General features: G+C 37.5%; 1 protein-coding gene across 7 annotated transcripts in view; it reads left to right on the top strand.

Annotated features, from left to right (window-relative positions):
- The window catches only part of MYO1B (myosin IB), a 110,622-nt gene extending 97,901 nt beyond the window's left edge, over positions 1–12,721 (top strand). For all 7 annotated transcript variants that reach the window (XM_042040494.1, XM_042040501.1, XM_042040499.1 and 4 more), the window contains 6 exons: positions 356–490; positions 1,340–1,446; positions 4,336–4,468; positions 5,994–6,146; positions 7,036–7,163; positions 9,720–12,721. In XM_042040494.1, the coding sequence (XP_041896428.1) occupies positions 356–490; positions 1,340–1,446; positions 4,336–4,468; positions 5,994–6,146; positions 7,036–7,163; positions 9,720–9,843 (780 nt within the window). In that variant the 3' untranslated portion in view covers positions 9,844–12,721. The remainder of the gene's footprint in view (positions 1–355; positions 491–1,339; positions 1,447–4,335; positions 4,469–5,993; positions 6,147–7,035; positions 7,164–9,719) is intronic.

The raw sequence follows: 12,721 nt of genomic DNA, 5'->3' as shown, positions 1-12,721 counted from the left end.
TTATTTTCTATCAAATACAACAACTGTGTTATGGCCTTGATAGTCCTTGTAAGGAAGTGTCCAAGATAAGCACATGGAAAAGTGACAAATTAATATTCTGATATTGTAAAGAAAGGATAGTGATAGTATTTGGTGGTGTAGGAATGGTATGAAGTATTTGCCACAGTTCTGTGATATCTAAATCTGCATTTCCAGTATACCTGGCTTTTAAAATCCATATTCTGGCTTATGAGAGCTGAGAGTTGCAGTTTGGTAACTGTGCTTTTTAATCACAGAGCAGCTGCTTTTCCTTGCGTACTTCAATAACTCTGATATTTGAACATTAATAAAACATCTTGCTTCAATTTTATCACAGATGCAAAAATACTTCTTGGAAATGAAGAATAAGATGCCTTCTTTATCACCAATAGATAAAACCTGGCCAGCGAGGCCTTACCTTTTCTTGGATTCAACTCACAAAGAACTAAAGAGGATTTTCCATTTGTGGAGGGTAGGACACATTCTGGTCCAGTCTGTGCAGAACTTCTTCCCATGATTCTCAACAGTTTTGTTCACAAAGGGTCTATTTTTAGGATGTATTTCCTTCAATTCCAGCCAGGATAATTTTATTTCTTTGGAAGGAGTATGTTTTTTGGTCATTGCCTTTGGCTTGCAAGGGATATAACTATCCTGGCTACTCCTTTCTGCGGCTAGGGGGAAAGGTTTGCTTCCTGCCATCCGCCTGTTAATTAATAGCTTGTAATACTTGTGTCCATGGCCAGGACTTAGACCAATGCTGGAAGTGCTGGGTGGAATTTTTTGCTTAGGAGCTGTGGTTAGCTGAAATTTGTTTTGGATCTTTGGACGGAGAGAACAGCGAGAATCTGTACAAATGCTGATGGGACTGTTTTACTGATCTTGTGGGCTGTGTTTTCTGTGAATTGTCAAAGAACAGTTTTTCTTTCTGAGCCTGCAAAATTCACCCTCTCAGCTATGGTTTTTTTTCTTTCTCTCTGCCTATACAAACTTCCAAATCCGTGGAACTGTATGTATGTTTCTGTGAAGCTTTTTAGCACAGTCTTCCAATAACTGGTATCTCATAGATTAAGCTCGTGTTCGAGTACAACATGCTTACATGAGATGTCCTATATATTGTTTCTGGTGTAATTCAGAAGTATCTAGAATGGGTGAGGAGAAAACTGCCTCTGCTGTTTATTACAGTGGCATGTAGGATGGAGCTGAGTCACTTCAGAAGCATACAAAGAATGTGCATCTTGAGCAATGAGCAAACATTAGTCTGTGGTGCTGTGAGATTGGGAAAGATAATTTTATGGTTTGTTTAATATATCCTGTTTTGTAGTGTAAAAAGTACAGAGATCAGTTCACAGATCAGCAGAAGCTTATATATGAAGAAAAACTGGAAGCAAGTGAACTTTTCAAGGACAAGAAGGCTTTATATCCAGCCAGGTAATGACTGATTCTGCTGCCTTTAGTGTACAAGAAATTCTATATCCTTCTGTAGATTTGGGAAACTAAGTAAGATTTTGCATTTTACCTTAAGCAGGAAAGTGTATTTTCCTTGTTTGACAACATCCCTCCATCATTTGACTTTATCATCCTGAAAACTGACCTCAGTTAGAAGCAAACTTAGCTGTTGTTACAGCCACTAATCCTGTGATACCAAGAACTTCTGTTCAGAATCCATGGTGGTTTGTTGTTTGAACCCCCCATGACCTGTTCACGTTGTAAAAGTTTGGGGAACTTGCAGAACCCTTTCCCCTCGTTTCCATCAGGCTGTTTCCTGCAATGATAAAGGCAGAGTGAGCTGGGAGGCTGTAAGTGACAATGTCACTCCCTCCCAGATGAGCTGTGCTGGGGAGCTCTCCTGTGTTCAAAGTCAGCACATTTCACCATCATGCTCTAAGGTGAAGACTGGGTAATTTAACAGTTAGATACACTGGTGCATATCTTTTTGCAAGGATACTTTAAAAAAAGTTCTATTTCCATTTTAGATTCTGTTTTCTTTTTTTTCTTTTTAATCATGTGAAATCTCTTCAAATAAGTTCTTTGGTTTCTCAGATTATTGAGTTCTCTAAAACTGACAGATTCTTGTCATTGCTATCTACAGAGCTAGCATTACTCAAGAAAGTACAGTAGTATCTGATTTTATTTAAGGAATGCACTTCTTTTGGTATGCAATAAAACTGACAAAAGAGAGATGTCCTTGAAATAAGTTGGCTTACACTTTTTAAGTGAATATGAGCTTATAAATTGTATTTTTTTCTTGAAAACAAACATCTTGTCCATCTCAAGAGAGTTTTCTTGTAGAAGCTGAAATTTGAGCTGAGCAGGAGCAATTTAAATGAGAAGCAAGGTTCGGCAGAGGGAGAAATGGGAATCTGCAAGAGTTTATGAGAACAGTTCCATGCGTGGACAAGCTCTGCTTGTTGTTTGTGTGTTTCCTTGGGTTTATTTTGTGTCATTTTTTTAATTGAGACATTTCCTGTTTTCCTGTAATGGGCTCAGTGTATGTTTCTCTTTTTTTCCCTTCAGTAGATCACTTATTTAATGGCTATATATGCTAGCTTGTGGTTTGTTCCTTATTTGCTTTGGGATGTCTTTTTATGCTGCTGGGAAAAGAGAAAGATGGTGCCTTTGGACTTTCCTAGGGACAAGCAGGTTGTTTTAGGTTTTAGTCAGTATGCATCTGATCAGCAGAGAGCTCATTGGGAAGGAAGGAATTCTATTTATATCCCTGGTTTGGTACTTTTTACACCAAGGCTGAACAATGAAATAATATACAGCAAAATATATTTATATTATTTATATCTATATTTGTATTTATGTTTATATTTATATCTAAAACTCATATATATATATATATATATATATATGTGAGTAGTTTTTATCCAAGACATTCTTAAATAGTATACATGATAGAGGAACTGTTGATTCATTTCAATTTTAGTTGTAACTTGTCATCGTTTGATCAGGGTTGAAGTCCACAGGGAATATACTGTTTTGATGACTATGATTTCATAATGCTAATTAATAAAAACCAAAAAACCCTGAAGCTCCAACATAGTGGAAAGTTGGAATGCTTCCCCCACCCTGCATTCATTTAGAAACATTTCCATCTCTTTTTGTCTGGTATTCAGAGCTGATTAGCTCCTACTGTTGTTTTGTTGGGGTTTTTTTTAATAGGCCTAAGGGTAGAGAAAATTACTGTATAAAATTTCTGATTAATTAGTATGATAATGGTTCATAGGATATGGCTAATTTTCTGTGTATAGTATAATTATTTAAGAAGAGAGAGGGACTTGTGGGTACTAAAATTCAAGTACCCTTCCTCTTCTTTCCCATTTATCTGTGTGCCAGATTGCAATTGCAAAGGCAATGCTGTTCCACATACTGTACTGGTTTCTCTTGGGCTCCAGTCTTGGCAGGGCTTTGCTTGAATACTTTGACTGTACTTAAAGTGATTATTTAAAGTGACTTCCAAACAAAGCAAGCAGCGACTGTATTCACCAATTCTTGACCTGTAGTGAAGCCCTTACTTTAACACCCTAAGGTGTATAAAGGTGGGGGGATTTGGAAGTGGAGCAGATCTTGACAAAGAGCTGCTCCATGCTTCACAAACAACAGCAGATCTTGAAGGCAAGTTCATGTCTCACTGAAGTCCTGCCTGTCAGTATCAATACTCTGTCAGTCCTACTGAGGTTTTATTTTCTGTTTTCACAGGGACTCTTACTGGGTGATTTTAAATCATAGTTGGCTGCATATGCAAGGATGTCCATGTGCCTGATATCCAAAGAAATTTGGCCCATTTAATTGGAAAATGCTTCCAGAGCAAGAAAAAACCCTATTCTGTCTTTGGTGATAACTTTCTCTTCATTCACCATCGCTGGGCTGTTAGTGTGTATAAGATTCTGTATCTAATACACAAGCCATTTCTTACCCCTCCTCCTTTCTCCCTTCCCCTGGGACCATGTGCTGGGGGATACATCCACACAACTTTGCAGCAATTCCCATGTTATTTTCTGCTGGCACACTCTGCCTGCTTGGCACAGATTAATGCTGGCACCAGTGTGCTGAGTGAACAGGTACAAAAGGTGGGCATTGAGAGTAGAGGTTTCTGGCTTGTTAAGACTATTCCCTCACTAAAAGTGAAGCAGCAAGTAACTTCCCCTGGAAGAGGGTGTGCCAAAGCTTGAGGAAGTTTCTGGCTGTATAGCCAGAAATGTATTGAAAATTATATTTGGGGCATCTCCTCATGAAGCCTGTGATGGTGTCAGGTTAGCTTCTTCCTCGAGATTCGTATTTAACTCGTGTTTCCTTTGCCTTTCTTTCGGGCAGTGTTGGGCAGCCATTCCAAGGGGCTTACTTGGAGATCAGCGAGAACCCCAAGTACAAAAAACTCACAGATGCCGTGGATGAAAAGATCATTATTGCAGAAGTTGTGAATAAGATCAATAGAGCCAATGGGAAGGTAATCAAATGGATTTGATTTATCCAGAAGGGTAGATAATTTTTGTTATAAATACACTGAAAGTGAGACTCGTAATAGTCTGAGGATTTTTTAAAATAATGTGTATTTTTAAGGGTGCAGGACTGGAAATGTTGGTTTTATGTAATTGGGTGATTTTAACCACCTCTTTTAAACTTACATGAAGATTACTAAAATACTGTTTTGTAGTTTCCAGTGACTTTTCAAAAAAAAAAAATTGTATCTCATCAACTGGTAACAGACTGTATTGTGTCACAACTAAATGTGGTCTCTGTACTCAGCTAAGGTCTTCTATTTGCCAATTAAAGAAAAACATTTAGAAAATATTGTTCTTCTTCAAGTATTTAGAAAACTTAACTTTTCAAAGTCCACGCTGTCAGTCAAGCTTCTGATTATCACATTTTATTATCTCTTAAAATTATGAGTGGTATACTCTGCTAGCTTTGCCTGTCTTCCAAAGCTCTTTGGAATGAAGAGGCAAGTTTCTTGTATAATTTGAATAGAATTGTTAAATATGGTGGGTACTTTTTTATTCGGCCAACACAGAACACATTTTGCATTTAAATTGTACTTATTAAAACAGGAAGTATTATTCTACCTTAGTAAATTTAATTGCTTTCACCATATCTGTCTAAATATTAGAAGTAGTAGATCTCAACTTCTCAGATGTAGGTGTCATTTATGCATTTGTAGGAGTGAAATTAGGTTGCCTGTTGTTGATGCCGAGTTAATTTTCTGGTTTAGAAGAAACTAATTAAATGAAGACAGTATCTTTCCTGTACTTGCACAGGCTACAGCTCTCAAGATGAAAAAAAAAAAAAAATTAATGAACTATGGTTCTATGTGCTTAATGCAGCTACTTCTTAATTCTAATAAAGATTTTATTATTTAAAAGTTTACAGGAGAAAAAACTGCATGTGGATTAAGTTCTCATTTCTTTTTCTTACTATTTTCTAAGACAAATTTAGGAACACACATTTCATGCTTTAAAAATATTTGTCTTTTGAAAATATGAATGCTTATCCTCCTAAAGGGTAATTCCAATAGATAAAGGGAGGAGAACATAATTCTGAAAAATACTTATATGATTTGTGTTGCTCTGCATCATAGTTTTGGTGAATAATGGTCAGTATAGAGACTTAGTGTGTGATGATTTTCCTGGAGATTTTAAATTAAAGAGCATGAAAAATTAGGTTATCCCGATTTGCATAGTTTCAGAGTTCCACTTTCTGAATTTTACAGCTGTAAGCTAGTAATTAGAGGAACTGTTTATACCTAAGCATATGTGCCAAAATGAGCTAAGCTTCTCAATCTATAATTAGACACATAAATAAATTTGACCTGATTTTAACTGATCTGCAGCTTTTACTGAACATCAGATGTTCACGTGTGCTAACGTGGGCCAAGCTTTTTAACTCTATGAACTCCTTGGAGTCTTAGTAGGTGCTTAATGAAAACCAGTTCTCTCCTCATGTAGACAATGTTCTGCATTTTTGCATTTTCACAGGCTGCGTCCAGGATTTTCTTACTAACCAAAAATAATGTTCTTCTTGCGGACCAAAAATCTGGGACTATCAAGTCAGAGGTTCCATTGGGAGACGTTACCAAGGTGTCCATGAGCTCCCAAAATGATGGATTCTTTGCAGTGCACCTCAAGGAGGTTGGTTACCACTCCGTCACACCACGACGACGGTTTTACATGCAGTGATGTAAAACCTGTTTGTTAATTATCCTGTAGCATTAAATCATACAGGTTAGCTCGTAGGCTTAGAAATTTACTGAACTTTGCCATAGCTGAAAAAACTTTGATTTAAAGCTACTGAAGCCAAATGAGAACAGTTATTACATTATGAACGATCACTTAACTGTGAAAATCAGACTTCATTCTTCACTTCAGCCTCTTCAGGATCAGAGTTTTCCACTTGTAATATGGTTCAGGTACTTTGTGCCAGTGTTTTCCTTACATATACTGGTAGAATATTTCTCTCTTCTTTATGGGATGCCAAGAAGTCCAGGGTGAGGCACAGTTAATTTGTTACTCAGTTCTAAAGAACTTAGCTCAGTGCTATATTTGCCTCACTGCACTGTAACCATTGCTCTGCTAAAATCATTAAGCTGGCATCTGTATTCTAGCCTAAATGGATTTGAAGACTGTTATATACAGTGTCTTTTCATACCTGCTGCCATCATCCTCAGCCTGGTGTTGGTAATTTGCTTTTGTTCCTTTCTGCACGTACTGGAAGCTTGCTGTGATGTATCCAGATGAGGGAGACAGAAACACTACAGTTTTGTAGGACAAATGAAGATGATGCTCCTTTAGGACCAGAAGGGATTTTTTTTACCTTTCTCAACTGGTTTGTAGATTATTTGGGAGCAAATGGCTTTTTGATCCTATACACTGCACTGCATTCCCTGTTTAATTTGCAGGACAAAAGATTGTTGTTTCCTTAAACTGGGAAGAGAAGACTCCTTGTAAATCTTCCTGCTTGGCTGCCATTTAATCATACTCAAGGTTTTGGTAGTCCTAACTACTTTCTTTCCTGTTTCAGGGTTCAGAAGCTGCCAGTAAAGGAGATTTCCTGCTCAGCAGCAATCACCTTATTGAAATGGCCACTAAACTTTACCGCACTACTCTCAGCCAAACCAAACAGAAGCTCAACATTGAGATATCTGATGAGTATGTTTCTTGTTTGTTTAAGAGTACATTTGCTTCAATGCAGCATGCTAAAAAGTCAAGTATCTAGTGTCAGAATAACAAAACACTGTTGTGTAGCTAATACTTCTTTTCTCTTGACAGAATACTTGTAAAGAAGGATCCAATTTTCAGTGTGTGCTCGTTATAGTATTCATTTTGGCTTTTATGTCCCTGAAAGTCATTACAGAAAATGTGCTTTTGTTAAAGTAGTTTCAAATAGGGCTGTGAAGCAGAACTGCTGCTGTAGAAATAATCAAGAGTTACTACATTTAAGAGAACAGCTTTGCATGTGACTGAAAAGTTCACCAATTTCTATGAGATATTTATAGATTAGAGTGGACACTAGGTGCCAAGTTCTCCTGAAAACAACCAAAACCAGAATACAAAACCCCTCCCCAATTCAATGTAGGTTTATTAAGCTCTACCTTCTCTCTTGTGAAGGTGAAACAACCTATTGTTTTTTTTGTTTTTTTCATTGTTTAAAAGCTTTGTGTGATAAAAAGTTTGCATCTCAAAATAGTATTTCTTTCTGCTTGGTACAGTTTCATATTTTGGCCTTAAATAAGAACTGCCCTTGTGGTGTTTTTAGCTATGGAATAAAGGTGTTTGTGTGTGTGTGTGTGAACTCCTGAAGTTTGCTGAGGAAGAGTCCCTCACTTAGTCCACCGTTGTCATGCACTCCTTTTGTTCTGTGAAGTGACCCCTCTTTTCAGCAGTGTTGATTTGGTGGGTTTATTCATTTTGAATAAAGAAGAAAATTTGGAACCCTTTAACAACAGTGAAGTAAATTTCCTGTAGGCAAAAATGGAACCTTTCTATCTGGCTGCACCACACTGTGTGTGTTCTAGAGTCATGGTAGTGGGTACAGTTTGTTCAGATTTGAGGATTTATTAAAAGGCTAATTTTGCTCTTTCCTTGAAAAGAAAATCTGCCGTTTTCCTTTTTTCTGTTACCAGGTATCATTTAATTTGCTCAAGGGTGTGTGTTTTTCAGTCTCTAAGAGTGTGGCTATTCCCAGTAAGCTTCTAGTTTAAGGGGAGCTACACAGGAATAAACTAAAGCAAAGTTTAAGCATGCATTGCACTAGTCTGGAGTGCCTGCTTACCTTAGGTCTGGAAAACAGCCTACTTTCAAGGAGTCTTTCTTGCTTTTTGGGATGTGGTTTTTGTTTCTTCTCTTGCAGATTAAAAACATTCATGTGTGTATTGCTATTGAGTTTATCCAGACTAAGTAATTTTAAGCTTTGCAGAGTCCCATCTCTATTGATGGTGAAGCAGGAGTCTCTTCTCCTAGAGTTTAATCTAGAGTTTAGACACAAGTGCAACTAGGAATTAAGAGGAAAATGTGGCCTCATTTTGATTATCCTGCTTTTTGGGAAGAGAGCTGATATAAGAATGCTGTTGATGCAGGGGTATGTTTAGGAAGAGACACACCATTCACATGTATAATATTGGAACAGTGGGTGTAGGAGAATGCAGCTCTGGTGATGAGACAATGGCTGTAAGAGCTGCTCACGTTTTTGGGGTGCCTGCATGGCTGGGAGTACTGAGCAAGATCTGAGTGTCTGGGCTGTGCAGCAGGAAAGCAGGACCGAAGGGCAGCTCAGCGCAGCAGAGGCCACTTCCTCCCCTGAGCTCTGCCGTCAGCTTGATTTGTGGTTTCCGGCTGCAGAGCAAATTCTTTGAAGTTTTTGGCCTCTGCTGGAGGACTTTTTAAGGATGCTAAAAGGGAAAATCGGCTGTATTACAAAGGACTTTTTAGGTCAGCAACCACTGCATGTGAGCCAAGAGGCAGCACTGCCTTGCTTATTGCTTTTAATTTCTCTATCCAGATCAGTTAGAGGTTAGAGGCTCCACAAGGAGCCTGTTGGTTTTTTGTGTTTTGGGTTTTTTTAGGCAATTCTCTGTATTCAGTGAAATTTCCCTTCCAGTAAAAAGTGAAGAGTCAAATCCAGATTAATTTACCCAGAACTTTAGAATTTAAAAAATGTCTAAATTTGGAGATTGCTGGGCAGGAAGTGAATTTTCCCAGTTGCCGAGCAGGGGCCTATAAAGGCCAACTGAGGATTAGACGTATGAGAGGTGCTAAAATACCAGATGTACTAAATTACATGTAAACCAGAAGAAAAGCACTCCCAATGTTGCTATAGAAGTATTGACCTTCCTTCCATGAAAACAGAGAAGTCCCTTTGGCTGACAGTGAAGTAGTTGGAAATAGTCTTCGCTGCATTTCTGGTACATTAGAAATTCTGTTTCAAACTGCTTTTTTTTCTAAAGGAATATCAAACTAACTTCTTGTAAAATGTCCACAGTTATAGGCAAAAAGCAATACTTAAGAGATACTACCTGAAGGAGATTCTTGCCATTCCATAACCTATGGCTTTTTAAATTTATTCCCCAACTCTTTATTATTAATACAGAGCTGAAAATGGCATCTTTTGGAGTGATGCTTAGAACCAACAGGAAAAGACTTCTGCTCCTCATGTGTCTTTTTTTTTTTCCTGCCCTTAACTAAAATTTTTACTATTCCCTCTCTTAGGTTCCTGGTCCAGTTCAAACAAGAAAAAGTGTGTGTGAAGTTCATACAAGGCAGCCAGAAAAACGGCAACATCCCAACTTGCAAGCGAAAAAACAATCGGCTTCTTGAAGTGGCCGTCCCTTAACTGCAGCTGGTGACTCTCCCTTTCATGGACTTGTTTCTTTGTAATAGTGCAATTTTAGTTGTTTGGTTTTGCTATTTTTATCCCTTTCTGGAGCTGTTGATGGCTAAATAGCTTTAGAAACCCTTGGCAAAACATTTGATCGATCAACTTTGAAATCTTTTTGTCCATGCCAGAGTTTTAACCCTCGAATCGCAGACTTTTATCCAGTGAGGCATTTTTACCAGCTGGCACATATCTGTCATACAACAAATCATTCTCTTTGTTTAGCAGCCGTATTTTAGTGCAGCATAGCATAAACCCACATATTAATGATGAAGTACTCATATTCCTTAGTGTAGAGATCCACTTAACCGGAATGACACGTGGCCTTGATGCTGGGTGGCCATTTGTGCCCGGTGTCCTTTTATCCCGACCTGTCCAGAGGGCTGACAGAGGCTCCTCAGGTGCCACCCCTGTGCAGACCAGTGGAGCAGAGGCTGATACAACAACTCCTGTAGCTCACACTAGGACATATGTAACTCAACCTTCCCATCAATGCAGCACAGAAACATCTAATCCTGCAAAATAGGAGGAATAGATGATTACACAAGCAGCTACACGCATCATTTTATAGAAAAACATGTGGAAATTTCGAAACAGCATTTTTAATTAGGTCAGATGTTTTTAATGACTTTATAAAGTAGAATTCAGCAGAATTAAAGAAGCTTTTTCTTTTTTTCACAAAAGCTATAAAGTTCAAGGCATATTTTCTGTTCTGCTTTTTTTCTTTTAAATTAACAGTTAAGATTAGAGCCTGAAAAATGCAATAGTATTCATAACACAAGTAAATGCTAGTTATTTAAACAGCTAGTTATCAAGTGAAAGGTTTGAGCCTTTCTTTTAAATATTGGCATGTACAATGTGCAATAAAACATACGTGACATTTTGTGAGAATTATTTATAATACACTTTTGTGTGGAAGAGAGAGGATTGGTGCAGACTGCATAGACAATGTAAGGGTTAAAATAGATCTGTTTTGTTAATTTGCAGTTTTTAGAGTGTACACTACAGTTGTCAATTTGGGAAGAATACTTAGAATTTAAAAAAGAAAAAATCCTTAATTTGGGGGTCTGTATATAAATTGGTATTATGGTAATAAAACTGTTCTAATTCTGTGCTGTTTGGTACTCCTATGTTATAACCATATTTTTGTACTCCAAACTATTTTATATAACTCGTGTGCCTGATGTAAATGCGTGCACAGAAAATGCAATCAAGAGCCGCATTATAAATCTTCAGTGTAACTGATTGCACTTAATCTTTTATAAGCCACAAGCATTAGCTGAAATCCTTGAGAGGAGAGATGCTTTGCCAGAAGGAAGGAACCGCTCATGTGAAGGGTTTGTGGGATGTGACTGTGTGATTTGTTGATGCGAAGACAGCGGAGAAAGCGCGTTGTATTTTTGCAGTCTGATATAGGACAGATTAAGGCCCTGGCTATCTGATGTGCAGTGCTGGAAGTCTGAGCATAAATAAAAGAAAGATAAAGAAAAGTTCAGAGTCTCCTTCCTGTCCCGGTGGGGATGTGATGTAGCGCTCACGGCTGTGAAGGCTCCTCTGGGTAGTTCAACGTTAAAACAGTGTTCACTGCAATAGGTGTTCAAGTGCTAGTGGTTATTAGTCTGAACAATACAACTGGTTTGGGTTACACCACACTCTGCTTTGGGATTAAATGGTTTTTCTATGATTTGGACACAAAACAATTGTTTTTACAGGCTGCTTCAATGTTGCTGCTAAAAGTCCATACATGTGACCTTGAAAGGTGGGACTAATCAGAAGATCTATTTCCCAAACTGACACAAAGGTGCCTCTTCCTCATAATTGTAGTTCAAACCCTTCTTCAAATAAATGAGTCAGGTTAATAGTTTAATAAAATTTAAATAATTTTACACGTGTTGTAATTATAGATGCTTGTGAAGGAAATTTTAGGATAGATTTATGATGCAAAATTATGATACTTGAAAGGAATTGTTCCATTGCCTTAAGAAGACAGCACATAATAATAACAATGTGGCATTTAAAACTCCTAAATCCCGTATTAGAATTTCTGCTCGGGAAAGATTGGAGAGTTTGTAAAACTGTTCACTGTCTTGGAAACCTTTACAGTAAGAACCACACACAGCAAATTCTGAAAATTAATACAAAAGTAAGAAAAACAAACATTTGAAATCTGGTGTAATTCTGTAGTTGTTTGTAGTTAAGAAATGGGAGAGTTTAGATTAAGAACATCTTGATATTTGGCCCATGAAACTAGGGTATTACAGGATAATGTTAGGATATTTGTCCCATCCCAGCCAGGTCCAGTACACATCCCTTCTAGTTTTTGATCTTTGCAGCAAGTCTTAATAGCCATACCTGCAAAAGACTGGAAGAGGGACAAACTCCTCACCTTGGTTTCTCTTGTTTCCTTTCTTTTTTGGGACTTCTGCAATTTTTACCTTACATATTAGCTGGTACTTTGTGACAATTACCTTTTGACTCTTGAATACTTCTCAATGGACAGAGCAAGTTTTGCAGAACATGAATTATTAGATATACTAGCAGAACCATGGCATCTTGATGTTTAGATTTAAGTATCTAGGATGTTGAAAATAAAAATGCAAGGTCATCTAGCCACCTGGACTTTTTTTTTTCTTTTCCTCTGTTTTCTTTTATAACTGTCTATCAAATGGAGTTGTAAAGAGAAGAGTATTCCTCCCATGGTGCTAACCTTACTTTTGCATCCTTTTACTTTGTAAATGCTATTCTTTCATCTCAAAGCTGGGCAAGGATCATTAAGAAAAAAACTTGTTGCATGATGCTTTCTAGAATCAAATAAAATTCTGTTTCTATACCTATA

Source organism: Corvus kubaryi, unplaced genomic scaffold, assembly GCF_017639235.1.
Source record: "Corvus kubaryi isolate FWS band 111438036 unplaced genomic scaffold, C.kubaryi_AGA036_p1.0 37396, whole genome shotgun sequence".
In the NCBI taxonomy this organism is placed as follows: Eukaryota; Metazoa; Chordata; class Aves; order Passeriformes; family Corvidae; genus Corvus; species Corvus kubaryi.
The sequence above is the reverse complement of the archived record's forward strand: the minus strand, read 5'-3'. Positions and strand labels throughout refer to the sequence as shown.